The 15731-nt window shown below is 42.7% G+C and overlaps 1 protein-coding gene across 1 annotated transcript in view; it reads right to left on the bottom strand.

Annotated features, from left to right (window-relative positions):
* Positions 1-7893: 7893 nt before the first annotated feature.
* Positions 7894-15731, bottom strand: part of TRMT11 (tRNA methyltransferase 11 homolog) — a 71465-nt gene continuing 63627 nt past the window's right edge. The window contains exon 13 of the mRNA XM_033867684.2: positions 7894-9758. Within this exon, the coding sequence (XP_033723575.1) occupies positions 9747-9758 (12 nt within the window). The 3' untranslated portion in view covers positions 7894-9746. The remainder of the gene's footprint in view (positions 9759-15731) is intronic.

Genomic DNA, 15731 nt, shown 5'->3' with positions numbered 1-15731 from the left:
GATAAAATAAAACTACACAGAGATAACCACTGTAAGACACTGCAATATTTCTGTGTATATGTAACATCATTACAAATAACAGATAATAAAATGCAATCACATGGTACATACCCTTTTTTAATTTATCTATCATGGACAACACATGTCCAATAAATATTAATCTACAATATTTTTTAAATGGCTGAAGAGTATTGATTATTTATTTAGGACATTAAAACAACCAATGTTTCACCAGGATCCATTTCTATTTTCTTCCAAAGGCATTTAAAAAATAAGTAACTACCTGTTAGCTATTCTCTGGGCTTGATTCAACTGATTGTTTATAAGGCAGTATCATTTATTCATTTGATTAATTTGTATCACCTTCAGTCCTTTGTGTTCACTAATACAATTAAGAAATACATCTGTGGGAAAAGTGTGTGAGTTTTTATGCAGCTCTATGAATAGATAAAACCAAAATCTGTCCACTAAGTAACATCCTTTGAGGGTCATTAAGTGGATTAGGCTATACTAACAGTATTGTTTTCTGTACAATAGATTGATAAGCTATACATGTGTTCTTTCTTTCCCTGGGGTTAATTTTGAGCTCACTTAGGATGTACTAAGAGCACATGAAAACCAAAGTCATAAGTTTAAAAACTAAAAACACACTGAGGTTAAGGTTGAAGTTGCCACGGAAGTATCACCTACCTGTATCCTGGTGATTATTGATTAATATTAGCCTTTGCGAAGACATACATATATATAAAAAACTACAACAAGGTACAGGATAAAGTTATACATAACATTTAAACAACCTTAAAATCTTTTACACCTGGCTATGGAACACAACCCAGTCAATGAAACAAAGTGGAAAGTTGTGGTGATTCCTAAGTGCCATCCCTCCTCATTAAAAACAAAACTGGTTTTCCACAACATGAAACATATTTAGACTCCTTTGCTCAGCCAGAGTTCTTTGGTTTGCATCAACAGAAAGGAACTGTGGCTATCTTAGGCAAATAAAAATGGAATATATTGTAAGAACATGGAATAGCAACAGAAGAAAAAGTTGAACAGCCAAGCCTCAGACAGGATGGTAATCCAGAAACTCCAGGATCTAGGCAGCAATGGTCCTCTCAGCTCTTATGATAGACTAAATGAGCTTCAGTATCACAATCAGAGAGTGCCTGATTGGCCCTGCTGTGGTCACACACCAACTCATTTGGTCACTGGAGGGGAGAGAACCTTGATTGACAGCCCCACCAATCTGGAGGCCTCTGATGAGGGAGACGTTATTATGAAATAAAAGGGAAATGGGCCTCTGGGCAGGCAAGACCAACAGCTGTTCACAACAGCCATTATCTTCTAACAGTGTAATGACTACACACTGGCTATTGGTGGCAAAGAAGGACACCAACAACTTCAAGTATCAGACGGAACTGGTTACAGGCATCAGCAACTGAAAGAACTGACTGATCCTTGGTTCATTCTGAGGATTGTGAAGCATGTAGGGAAAAAAAAAGAAGCCTGTGGTTTACTGATGTATAATAAATGGTTTTGGAGGGAGTAGGCCATTTTAGTTTAAATAAACAAATAATTAACCTTGATAACAAAAGTTTAAGAACTATGTTAATGACTTTAGTCATCTTTCTTCTCTGCTATTAGACAATAGTTGTTACATATGTGGTATTAATGGAAACTTGTTTTGAGTTTGGAGCAGTGCTTATCAAATTTTAATGTCCATATAAATCACTTGGGGATTTTGTTAAGACGCAGATTCTGATTTGGCAGGTCTGGCATGGGGCCTGTGATCAGGCATTTCTAACAAGCTCTGGGGTGATAACAGCAAAGGACCAGAGGGCTGAGCCTCCCCTCTACCTTGCGGCTCCCCCGTGGCCATGGCCGTGATTCTCCTCTCACATCATGTGGTCCTTCATTCAGCCCCTGCACTACTCACCAGCACTTCCAAGTAACAAGAGGCTACTTACCTTTTGGCAACTTTTAGAAAGATATGGTGAGGAAGAAGATTGAAACTACCCACAAACGTGAGTCTTATGGATTTCGTTTATATAAGTGCAATGGACTGAATATCTGTGTCCCTCCCAAATTCATTCTTTGAAATCCTAATCCCCAATGTGAAGGTACTAGGAGGTGGGGCTTTTGGGAGGTGCTCAGGTCATGAGGATGGAGCCTCATGAATGAGATTAGTGCCCTTATGAAAGAGACCCTAGAGAGCTCCCTTGCCCCTTGAGCCGTGTGAGGACACAGCGAGAATATAACAATCTATGAACAGGAAGTAGGCTCTCACCAGACACCGAATCTGCTGGCACTTTGATCTTGAACTTCTCAGCCTCCAGAACTGTGAGAAATAAATTTCTGTTGTTTATAAGCTACCCAGTCTGTTATCCTGTTATAGGAGCCCAAACAAACTAAGACACCAAGTGATTCCCTTTCCCCGAGCACAGAAACTACAATCCATTTGTCCTCTGATCTAAAAGCAGACCACAGTGGTTTATGTTGCATTCTCAAAATGCTGCTCAACTCAGAAATCTAATATACTGACTTACATCAGCCCTTAAAATGGGGCATTGTCTGTCATCAGAGTTGGGAGATTCATTTCTCCATCAAAAGAAAAAAGGGAAACTTTGAAACAAATCTATTGTGTGCTTGCTGGACAGAGCCCAGGCCCTGTCCTCACCTCTGGCAGTGACTGGCCACATCCTGTGAGCAGGGCCAACCCAGACCCTCCGGATGTTGTGAGGTGCTTTATCTGCACCTTGTCACAGATGCACTGAGTGACAGAACATGGAGTGAATGGTCTATTCTCTCTGTAGAGACAGAGTCAACAGTGTTCTTGTAGCACACTTGGCCTTACTTGCCTGAAGGAGGGTGAGGGCACCACACACACCCCCTCTGGCATTTCACTTCCCTCAGTGGACAGCTTGAGTTGGAGAGCCAGTGATAAGATAAAAGTAAAACAGAGACAGCAGATGTCAGGTTCTGAGGCGAAGTATTATTTTTAGAGCTTGTAGGTAATAGAGTAGCTAACCCTAAGGGGAAAACAATTCCTCAATTTTAAAATTTGAGTTCTTGACCTAAGGTTTTGAATTTAAGAAATATGATAAAAATCTTGCAACCAGGTCTAGGTTGGGTCTACAGCATGAAGAAAGGAAGAAAAAAACAAGCTGCTCACAAAAAGTAAAAAGTGACAACGCATTTGAAGTAAATCCATAGGGTTTATCTAATTTTTCTCTGAGTCTTGGTGGTCCTTGTCCATTCATTTTCACTAGAATGCTGGTGAGCAGAGGGCTCGTGAAAACATCATGGCCAGCAGAAACAGCTCTCACCCACCTTTCCATTGACCATGATTTTTTCCCTTCCTTTTCTCCAGATAAATTTTCTGAATATATTCTCAGAGCTGTCTTTGGACATGACAATGTGCAGTTCTATGTCAATGGAGAACAGGATTTAATTCCATACAACCAGACAATATGATTAGGTATTGAGAATACCAAAATGAATGGGCCAGAGGCCTTATCCTGGAAAAACCTACAGTCCATAGGAGAAAAGAGTTAATAGCTATTGGTAGACCGTAATGGTCCAAAGTACAGACGTCATCAGTCAAATGCAGGTTCAAATCTAACATTATTCACCATTAAACCACTTACTTCATTTAGTCTCCATGAATTTCAGTTTCCTCATCTGTAAAATGGCATAGAATGGCCATGAAGATGAAATATTCCATAAAAAGCACTTATTACAATGTCAGCCTATTAAATATTTGGTATATTTGGGTAATTATTATTAGCATTGCAGCTCACTGAATTTCCTCATGGTCAGCCTCTACCTTCTATCCACTAACTGTTTCTCCTACTACTCATGTTTTTGGTCTGTTTATAAGAGCTGTCATAGACACTCATTTTAGCCACACGATCCCTGGTCCAAAATACATTGAGAGAATAGGGAGCAACACCCTGAATTGTGTGATGTATGATTGGCTTGTACCACCTCTGGGATCTTTCTGGGCCCAGAATCTTAAAAGTGAAGAGAAACTTAGAAATCTAGTAGCTAACCCTGTTTATAGTACAGCTGTTACCTGCCACATCTGTGGCCATCAACAGGGAGACAGAGTGGTGCTGATAGACAGCAGAGGTGCAAGGACTCAATAAATCCAGAGGCATAGAAGGGAATAACCTCAATACCCAAGGTAGGCTCCTAGACCCATCTGAGGCACAATAACAAAAATCCATCCAGCTCCATCATCTGCACTGGACATATCCTTTTGAAATACTACTGGGGAGATGCAGCTGCCCAGCTAAGCCTCTCAATCCTCACCTGCCCTTTAGCAAAGATGCTCTAGTAGAAAGACTTTGAAGACAACCAGGGCCATAAGGAGGTAATCTCTTAGGCCACTAGGGCTTGACCTATGTGCCTTGAGTTCCATTGCTGTGAAAAAGCTAAAACCATCTCACATACAGATGGCAGGTTTGATTGCCTGAAGACAGTGGTGTAAATGACACATTTTCTGTGTTTTTCCTGAAGACTAATTGCTCCCTGCACAGAAGCATTTTAACTATTTTAATTATCACCAAACCCATTACAAAACTCCTGGTGTCTGTGCATTTAAAGCAACTTTAACCAAGCTTGTTTTGTTCACTGGTCACTATGATTTCTTCTAGAATTACAGTGTTCAGACCTCTGATTTATATTCAACACTGACCAAAAAGCCACCAATCCCTTCCAATCAGTGGGGACTCTAAACTTCTCCAGAGATCCCCTAACAGAGCAAGGAATAGAAACAGTATGTCCACCCAGATATCCCAAAATGATTCACCAAAAGACTCTCCTTGAAAAGTATCTGATTTTTCCCTAATATATGGAAGATAAATAACTTCAAAGAAAACTTAACACATAAGACTTAATTCCCAGCATCCGAAAGTCAAGACATAAACCACAGACACCATCAGACAGTTACCTGTGGAATAAACTTTATTTCCTGCCACAGAGGGATGGAGAAGAGTAAAGAGGGAGATAGGGGGCAGTAAAGTCTTGCAACCTTGGACACTCTCCCAGGCATCCTGGGGCTTTGCTTAGGCTGCTTTGTAAAGGAAAATTAATGCTCAAAACAAGTTTATCATTTATTGAGTATGTACATATTAATAATTCTCTTAAAAAAATAAAAGAAGTCTATGAAGGGCATAAGATGAGGGATCCTTTGATAAAATGGCACCAGAATTCACTGACCAGAGGACAGCGGTCTCGTCCACATAACTGCAGGGCTATTTGTCACTACACAAGGCTCAGTGGGCTGCCTACCCGGAGCTGCTATCTGCACTAGACACAGCCTTTCCGGGGCCAGGTGCAGGCACACACACATCAAAGCCCGCCTTATCTCCGTCCCTGCTTCTTATCTTCTGCGGATAAACAAGGGCTCCAGCCCGGGCTCTCAGGCCAAGTCCCCTTCACACATGCACATTCAACGGCACACCGAGTCCGCATTCCTTCCAGAAGTACAACTTCCTCCCAAGTAAAGGGCACGCTTTGCCTCAGGGAGGATGGTGACCTCCACCCTAAAGAGACAGTCCTCCAGCAATCTATTTTTTCTCCCAAACCCACAAGTTTTTCAAAGTAACCTTGACCAAATCTTTTCTCGATTGGAAACCACTCCACGGACCAGAAAGGAATCAAGCAGCCCAGGAAATACGCCTCAGCTGATCCCAAAGGTGGCTGATCAGGCAGCTAACAAAAGGAGTCGCATTCTTTGCTTAGTTATGCACCTAAGAAAGGGCACTGCCTCCACTAGTTCATGGGAGGACTCAAGAAAGAATCTGAAAATTGACAGGAAATAAATCCATCCTTTACCTTTCCCTACTGAGCCCAACAGCCCCTCTGCGTCTCTTCATTGGAAGTTTTGAAATCAAGTGAAAGACTTTTTTGGATGATAGCCTGCAGGATTTGACTCTTTCCCATGACAAATATGCCTGACGGGTTTAGCTTTAGGCTCTGGGTTTTCTCTTCCCTTAAAGAACAATCTTTTAAAATGCATTTATACACATCACGTCAATAGACTCTTATTCCAAGGGAGATAGATAAGGAAACATTATTATTATTTTTAGGTTAACAATGAGAAGTAGACACAGATGAAGTCAGAGCTATCCTGATGGTGCTGGGAGGGACCCTCTCACTTCTGGTTCTTTTGTTACCGGCAAAGCCCATCAACAATTCCTGGGAAATAAAAATAGAATCCAGGTAATAAAGTCTAACCTTTTGTTTTTCCTTTTCCTTTGTGCTTGGTCTAGTCTCACTTGCTCACAGGCTGCCGCGTGCAGAGTCCTTGCCCGGCCCTTCAGACCAGAGCTCCCGGTGACAAAAGGCTTCGCAGACACCTCATCCGGGGACCTTGGGCAGAAGCGCTGCGCTCGACACCACAATTCAAGATGGCGGCCGGCGTGTGCAGAAACGCTGCCCGCCCCGCCCACCCCACCCCCCGTCCCCGCCCCCGTTCCCGCCCCGCGACCCGGAGCCCCAGCAGCATAGCGGCGCCTGCGCCAGTGCCCGACCCGTGGGAGCTCTGCTCCACCCCCTACCCCGGCCAGGAGAACCCTGTAAAGCAGCCCGGATCAAGGCCTGTCAGGGAGGGCGTGGACTCTAGAGCACGAGCTCTCACCTCTCCAGTCTCTGATCAAAGAATAAAACTGTCCTTTGCTTCTGAACCGAACTCGGTCTCTTTCTATTAGCTCGAACGACACCGGGCAGGAAGACGCTTGTTGCGGCCCAACTAGAAAGGGTCGGTCACACTTTGTTCCTGCCATGTTCCACATGTGTGTTGCAATGATGGCTTCACATTTGGACTATCCTATGTTGTTTGACATTGAGCTAAGCCATCTGTGACAGTGGTTGTCTCCAGGGCAGGGAGCTGGGTGGCTGAGGCACCCACTGGGAGGGAAAGAGGGGAGAGGGAAACTTTTCACTGGGTATATCCTTTTAAGCTGTTTTGGATTTTAAACCATGTAAACTTATTGCCTATTCACCAAATTTTAAAAAAATGTTTAAAGGACTGTGGAACTTTATAGAACACAGAGGAAGCATGAAAAAGATAACTGTAGAGCTTTATAGGAGGAAACATGAACATTTAAAGAAAATGGTTAAGGGCTGAAAAGAAATATACACTAAGGCACTTCCCTGGCAGTCCAGTGGTTAAGACTCCACGCTCCCAATGCAGGGGGCATGGGTTCGATCCTTGGTCGGGGAACTAAGGTCCCACATGCCCCACGGTGCAGCCCAAAAAAAGAAATACACACTAAAGGAGAAAATTTTTCAATTCTTTTAAGACTGACTATATCTCCCAGCCTATCTCCCCACCATTCCTAACCTCACTAGTTCCTCAGCAAGAGAACAGTATTATACTGAAAGTGGCAGTCTAGCTTTGTGTTTGATATTTTTGCTTTTTTTTTTTTTAAGTACCAGAGTTTGGAACTCAGAATATGATTTTTAATAGTGTAACAAAAATTAGCTTAACCAAAGACTATGTATATAGCTTCTCAGCCCAAGAAACAGGCTTTTTATCATCTTTTTATCCAAGGTGGTTGGTATACATCAGGCATTCAGTAAATGTTGAAGGAGAAGCAAGAAGGGAATGATAGAGGGAGGGGACTGGAGAGGAAAGAAGGATGACAAACAAATGCCCTCCCTCTCATCTTTGTTACTGATGGGTTTTTAAAGGGTCATAAGAATTTGGTGACTCAAAAAAAAAAAAAGACTGTATGCTCTGGGTAGGCTACTTCAAGGAGATGGGAAAGACAAGTGCTCGGGGTTCTGAACCATTTTCCTTCAGGGAACACTACAGGTCTTAGATATCAGAACAATGGACCCCAAGGCAAAGCTCTGAAACAAGCAACAGTGTTTGAATCACAAACCGTTTTTTATTTATGAGAGATTCCTTGAGGTTGATCAATAAAATATCTTTTATGTCTATTGCTAGGATTTCAAAATCATGACACTTCAACAGCTCATTTGTCTTGGAGTGAAGAAGCAGCTCCCGGAGACAGGGTTTGTGTTTGTCCTTGGAAATAAGAACAAGAGCCGGCAACTCAGGAGTCTTTATTTTTGTCAGCTTGCTCTTCTGCAAGCTTACACCGTCAGCACTGTGTGAAGAGTGAAACCAATAAAAAGCATCTCGCTCAATGCAGGAGGCCAACTCAAGACTGTTTCTCGGCTCTGAAGCAAGTGTCTGCCAGTCAGGGTCAGGGAGGTTTCTGCTGCATTTAGGTGGGAAATTTTTCACACAGTGTAACTGGGAGCCTAAGAAGGGAGGCTAAGATGAAGAAACTGAGGCTCCCAGGTAGTAATGCTTTGCTTCAGGCCGCCTTAAGTATGTGGCTTGCCCCACTGAACGGTCATTAACTGAGACCCAGAACCAAGAAAGGAACAGACCCTAGAGCAGTGGCAAAGCCACAAACTCCACCACCATAGGACCTTTGTCAAGCATCTCAGCCACAGGGTGCCATTTTGCAAGAAGCTACAACTTCCTAAAGAGCCTTGGCAACAGCATAAAGGGAACGATCCTCGTACGGAGGAAACTTCTCCCAGTTCAGGTCCAAACTCTGTAGAAAGGCATGTAAGTCCTTTATGATCTGGCCCTCATTTCCTTTCCAGCTTCATTTCTTCTCTTCACCCAACACTTTTAGTTTAGCTCCAAGTATCCAAACTACTTGAATTGTTATCCAAATGTGCTTTTCCCTCTGCCTCGAATCCCCCTCTCGCCCTCACACAACCTGATGTCAGCTGGCAACTTGCACTGCTTCTTCTTCAGGAGTCTACTTAGATGTCACCCTCTCCCACCCCTTATATTTTAAAATGTAGATTTTATGATTATTCAAGTAAGCTGAGACCAACATATTAGAATATGATTGCCATTGAAAAGATAGCTTGCTCCTCAAAGTTCCCCAAAGAGAGCATGTCTTGCCATGCAGGGGCAAACAGGTTGGTCAGAAGGCAGAGGGGAGCTCGGGGAAAATGTGGGCAAGAGCCGTTACTGGGGTTCCCACAGGAACAAACTGTGAAGTAGGGTAAGCAGGCTTGGGATTGGCTAGTTTGAATAGTTTCAGTGGGCTCTGGGTCTGTCCTTAATTGTCTGTATCTGGCCCTTGAGTGATTATGACATGGGAATATTGGCCCAGAGTGTAAGGGGCTGAGAGAGGACATAGGGGTACATGGGCTCTGAGCTGCTTAGTCTGCATATGAGCGACACACTAGCAGGTGAGTCCTTCACCGCCTCTAGGAATTGGCTGGCCCTGGAAGGAGCAGTCTCTCCAAGATCAGCAAGGTCCCACATGTCAAAATATCAGAAACACATGGTTAATACACCCTACACTATTCAAAGTGGTTAAATGCTCCTCTTATATTCACTGTGGACTAATGCTCTGGTAAGACTGGCGACTATTTGAATTGACTACTTACCTCCTTGTTTACTACCACTTGTAGCCCCACCGGCTATAAGCTCATTGAGGACAGGGGCTGTGTCTTTTTCATTGCTAAGAATGGCAACAAAGTATACAGAGATCAACTTGATAGGCTTCGAGGTCTAACCCTTGGTTCTGGTGCACTAGGTGACATCACCTGCTGCAGGACTGAGTCTCCTGGACCACTCACAGCTCGTGGAAACGTGTCATGTCTTCTCCAAGAAGCCTTGCTCATTACACAGCACTCATCTTGCCCTTCTTTCCTCAGGAACCCACTTAGCATCATGCAAGTTACTCTCTTCGGGCTTAGAAGCCAGACTGGAGGCAAAAACAAAGTTCTGTTGTTTTCAGGTTCTTGATCTGTTTTTCCAAAACTAAGAAAGAAAACAAGCTAACAAAGGCATAAATCAAAAAATAAATTTTTATTCTCTATTTTGCTCCAAAAGATAAGACTGTTTGTAGAATTAAATGTCAAGGGATCTTATGACATTTCCTGGCAGAATTTGTGTGAAGCTTTCGACCAGTTAGTTTAATCCAAATTAGTAGGAGCTTCAGAAAAGGTTTTTGGCCCATCCTCAGCTGGGAAGAGGTTTTGTCATGAACTCTGCCAAATGCGTAAGTATATATAAAAAGGGAGTAGAGGGAAATCAGGATTTTGGCCCAACTTTTTTTAATAACGAAGAAACAAACAAAACCCCCAGTTTAATTAAAAATTTCCCCATTCTGGCCTACCCTGTAATTTTTATGTTGCTACCCAAAAGTTATTACATAGTTACTTAAAAAAGAGAAAGGGGAAGTATTTTTAATTTTAAAGGATAAGGAGAAGAGTGAAAAAAACTCTTGAGTTTTTCTTTTTCTACATCCAGAGTTCAAACAGCATGGTCTGTGTTTCTTTAGCAGGTTTCTCTTAGAGGCAACTAACAGCAGCCTATCGGTTTTTAAAGTTCAAATTCTACGATGAGGCTCACTGATGTATACAATAAATGGAGTGCGTGCACCCATGCAGTCGGACAGAAGCACATCACCCCAAAGCCAGTGTTGCTCTCTGCAGCTTCTAGTAGTACAACATAGTAATTTCATCTCATTAGTAACTCGAATATAAATTTCTTGTAATAACTTTGGAATTGCCTGATCCAGTCTCATGGGTATTGGATCGTGCCAATTCTCTTTGCTAAACATACATATCATGCAGGGGGACAATGCAACAGAATGAACCTTAGCTCTGTATGGGGTATGTTAACTCAGTAGTTCTTTGTCTCACGCAGGGATCTTCTGCTCCTCACGTTTGCAATCACTATCCAGCTTCGGCCCTGAATACTCAACAGCCTGCTGTGCAGGTCTCTGTGCCTGTTCTATAGGCTTCTCATGTTCAGGATGTCTGTCCGATCCTAAACACATCCTCCTTCCACTATTTTCTTTTCCAGTTTGTGTCATGCCATCCATGCAGTCACCCAGTTGGAACCCTGGATATCATCCATGACTCATCCCTGTGCCCAGTCAATCACCAAGACATGCTCATTTCATCTTCTTAATATTCTCCATTCAATCTTTACTACCACTGCTCTAGTTGAGATCCTTACATCTCTAACCTGGATGGATGACTGCAACAACCTTCTGACAAACATCCCAGCTTCTAGTGTATCTCCCTTCACTCCAAACTATTACCACTGGAGTGATGGTGATAGACCAAGCCTGATAATATCTCCTTCCCACTAAAAATCCTGAGGTAGCTTCCCTTCCTCCCCCAGAGCAGAGGGAGGCAAGGTAGAAACCCCTCCTGCCATAATCTCTAGCCTTACTTTGTTGATTCCCAGGTCACACATCACCCTTCAGTGATTCTAAACCCATGTAGCTCCCCTATGCACCATGCTCTTTCTATGTCCTGGCATCAACCAATCACCAGCAGGCAAGCCTTAGAACACGTATCATAGGGAAAATAGAGTAGCACATATAACTGCTACAGGGAAAAGCAGTTACCATTAAAATAAAATAGAAGACAATTTTTGTTTACATTTTTTGAGATCTAGAGGAAAATGTAGGGAGAAGAAAATTAAAGATAATAAATCAGATGAAATATTGATTATCCGGCTTCAACATCAATAATAAAGCACTAGGTAGAGGAGTCCTTTTGGACCGGATTGTCACAGCTCCCTCTTTGGTGCTGGTTTTGGAAACCTTCCCAGCCTGAGACTCAAGCTATTAATCAACAACTGTCTCTGAGTTGAAACCCACCAACTAAAAGACTTAGGTGTCTGACAAAGGACAAAACACTGCACTAGTCAGAGCCAGCTCTGGAGCAATGTACTAAGCCTTTCTGAGAAGGCTTGGTAAATGACTGCCAGAGAAAACACAGAACAATGTAGAGAAAATTTCCAGAGCTCAAAAATTCCAGATGCCTGTGTCTGGTAGGGAGCATGGAAAGTCTACCAGATACCTTGACTACCAGCCCATAGTCGAGTGGCTTTTGCAGTGAAAGGTATAATACCGTTGTCATACCAAATACCAAATGGTCCAAAAAGCCAAACATGTGACACGAATTAGTCTCAAGGGCCAAAGTGACGTGGCTGGAGTCAACTGCAGAACAACACTGTTGTAACCCGAGAAAGCGCCAACAGCTCTGAGAGCGGGGCAAAGATCTAAAATAATCAATCTGCCAGAAGCAGGCTGGACAACACTCCATGCAATGTGGTCTCCTTCACCACAAGGCAATCAGAGTCTACCTTTGGCAGGAGTCACAAATCTGGCAGCAAATGGTAACTCTGCATCAGAAACATAGTCCTTTACTTTGTGTCCTGTCTATACAATGGTGGATGTGCTGCCACGTGTGGGACAATGATGGCAATCTGGGTGGTGCCAGCCCAACCAACAGCTTTACTCTAGTTGGTCTCATCAGAGAATGACCCAGACAGCTCTGCCGGCAGCCACAGTCTGTTTCTACTATTTGTAGCCCCTAAGGAAGGGTATCTTTAATCAGCTAATCTGTAGTTTCCCAAGTGACAGAACAAACCGTAGGTCATTAGCAACAGCCTAAAAGTCAGTAAAAATATAACAAGGCTCAGCAAAGAGGGTATTGGCTGGAGTTATGAGAACAGCTTTTTCTGCCCATGGACCAGGCCAGCCACATCCGTTTTCAGGTCTGTGTACCTGGCGCTGAGATCGAGCAGCCACAGCAGTCCACCACCACTGGGTTTCAGTTTGGCCAATCCATCAGTGAACGAGGCAGAAGGCATTTAGAGCAATCTCCTGATTGTAGCCTAAATGTATTTTTAGCCCACCCTAAATGCAACCTTTATGAATCAAGGACACCATTGAGCCACTCCCTTTGTTTCAGGCAGTGGAATGGGGGGTTAAACTTTCCCCAAACGGATAGCTGGCACCTTTTCATCTAAATTCAAGATGCAACAACGGCTAAGCCAACTGCATTCTTGAATATACCAATTCCATTGGACAAGTGAGGCTTGTTGGGCCCTTCTATCTTGGTAGTTGTGAGTCTGTTTGATCCACTCCACTTTGGAAGTATCAGGTTGGATGGCTCAGGTGTTCAGTTTTGAAAAGAGCCCAGTAGTTAGCTAATAGTTAGCAGACTATTAGCTAGAATAGCCTTCTTCCGTTTTCAGAAGAGGGAGGAGGCAGGGGAGGTGGAGACACTACCTTTATCTTTCAAGGGTGCTCACACCCCACCAAAAGACGGTCTACGATGCAGGGGGTCAGTGCCCCCCTTAGTAAGGTGTACAGAAACGCAAGGCATCTATGGAGAACTGTCTCCCAAGAGGTAAAAACTATAGAAAAATAATGCAAAAAGAAGTTTTGCTGTTTGTGCCGGAAGCACTCAGACTTGTGGTGAGATACTCCAGCCCATGATTTATAAATAAACAGATATTAAAGAGGTTTTACAGATTTTTAAAGCTCATCAATACCAGCTCTGACCATCCTGATCCACTTCACAAATGTACAACACATTAGATACAATACTTGGGCAGCCCATCAAAGCCCAACCCAAGTACCATTTCATTTCCAATTTTAATTTTCTCCTCAGCCATTTAAAAAATCTGACTAATTTCACACATAAGCCCAGCTAATCTCCACTGCTGGATGTTAGACAAAATAGAGTTCTTCTGATAAGCCCTCAGGAGAAAGTCAGGAAGGCTTGATTAAAGGAGAGATTTTAAAGTCATAGAGGTCAAAGCAGATTCCTTTTTAGGTGATTCAGTTTGGCATCACCGCGATATAATTATCTTAGTAAGAACATTCAAATTCTAGAACAAAAATATACTAAGCACGTCCTAATGTCCCAAGAAATAGGGCTAGCAGTTACATAAAGTGAAGCTGGCTTATCTTAACATTCATCTTTTAAGCCTATTTTGTTCCATGGCCCAGGCTTCTTAAGAGACTGCCATGAGAATTTAGCCTCCATCCCCCTAAGAGCCTGTCTACAATGGCTTATAAAGCAAGGGATAAGAGCCAAATTCCAGGTTGGCCTCAGTTATGTCTAAATGTCAACTTGCTTATCCCACATAGTGAAACATATGAACATCCTGAGGCAGACCTCTATTAAGGGAATAGAGTCAGGTTTGCCCAAAGAACATCAAGGAATGTGCTGTCTCCATGATGCTATGGCTAGATAGAATCGCAGATATGTTTATCATTCCATTACAATTCTTTACACTCTAGACCTTATGTTCTTAAACCACTCTGTTTTAGAGACGATCTCAATGTTTTAGTAAAGTACAAACATCATCAGTCTAGTGTTATTGTGTCCATGTGTATGTTCTGGATTAAGGCACTTTTTTTTTTTTTGGTTTGGATTACAAACCACATTACTTGATAAATATCTGAGAAAAATGGGAGTGGGTGAGTTGGAAATCAAAGTAGACTTCGCTTGTTCTATGAATACAATCCTTCTAAGACAGAAAGATTCTTACAAGTGTTTAGTTTTCTAAATAACTTTATAATGGAGAAAACCCATGCTCTTGTAAAAAGAGCCAAAGTCCTTATTCTGGTATAATTTACTCCCTTTTGGTCAAACAGGCAAATCAACAATAAGGTCATCAATATTCTCAGCAACACCAACCTCCATTTCTACCCCTATGTTCCATTAATGAATTTATACAGGGCCAGTGCCTTGTTTAGTATTAGAACCATGAACATCAGCTTAGTTCCACTGTGGTTTTACAAGGGAGATTAGAATGGTGTAGAAAGATCATTTCCCCCCAAAAATGTCACCTTTGATTTTCAACACATAATGTTTTATTACATATCTCTTTGGATTAGCAATACTTGATAGTATTTCCAGCATGGGTTAGTTCTCTTAACCCAAAAGGACTAAGGCCTTTGATTCAAGAGTCAGATTTGCTTATATTGGCATCTAGATAACACAAACTTAACATCTAATTTCCTGATGTTAAAAAAAAAAAGTCATCCCTGATTGTTTAATTATAAGAGTATAAAACATATTACCTTAAAAGTTGTTTCTGTCCCAAACTTTTAAAGCACATTTTTCATCCAATAATGTAAACACATTCACTACAATGCATTTGGTATGTTAACTCACACTCTACTTTTCCCTACCAAACTTGAAATAAAATTCTTTAGTTGTAATCACCATTCTTCTTAAATATGTAGGGTATATCAATTTTTTTTTTTTTTTTTTTTTGCGGTACGCGGGCCTCTCACTGTTGTGGCCTCTCCCGTTGCGGAGCAAAGGCTCCGGACGCGCAGGCTCAGCAGCCATGGCTCACGGGCCCAGCCGCTCTGTGGCATGTGGGATCTTGCCGGACCGGGGCATGAACCCGTGTCCCCTGCATCGGCAGGCGGACTTTCAACCACTGCGCCACCAGACAAGCCTTGAATTTTTTTTTTCTTTCTTTTTTTTTTTTTTTTTTTTGCGGTACGTGGGCCTCTCACTGTTGTGGCCTCTCCCTCTGCAGAGCACAGGCTCCGGACGCGCAGGCTCAGCGGCCATGGCTCACGGGCCCAGCCGCTCCGTGGCATGTGGGATCTTCACGGACCGGGGCACGAACCCGTGTCCCCTGCATCAGCAGGCGGACTCTCAACCACTGAGCCACCAGGGAAGCCCAGCCCTGAATTTTAAGTGAGTTTCCACCATAAGGAAATAATGGTAACACTGACTTACCTCCCAGAGTTTAAACAGTTTGAAAATGTTTCATTGCTCAATCTCTGTACTTAAAGAATTAGTCATAAGGAAGTTAGTGGCGAACAGGCCTAAACCTGGGTCACCTTGGGCAGGAAGTGGCTAGAAATTTGTAGCAGATTTTAAACTTTGGCTAAATA

The sequence above is a fragment of the Tursiops truncatus genome, chromosome 12, assembly GCF_011762595.2.
Source record: "Tursiops truncatus isolate mTurTru1 chromosome 12, mTurTru1.mat.Y, whole genome shotgun sequence".
Classification (NCBI taxonomy): Eukaryota; Metazoa; Chordata; class Mammalia; order Artiodactyla; family Delphinidae; genus Tursiops; species Tursiops truncatus.
The sequence above is the reverse complement of the archived record's forward strand: the minus strand, read 5'-3'. Positions and strand labels throughout refer to the sequence as shown.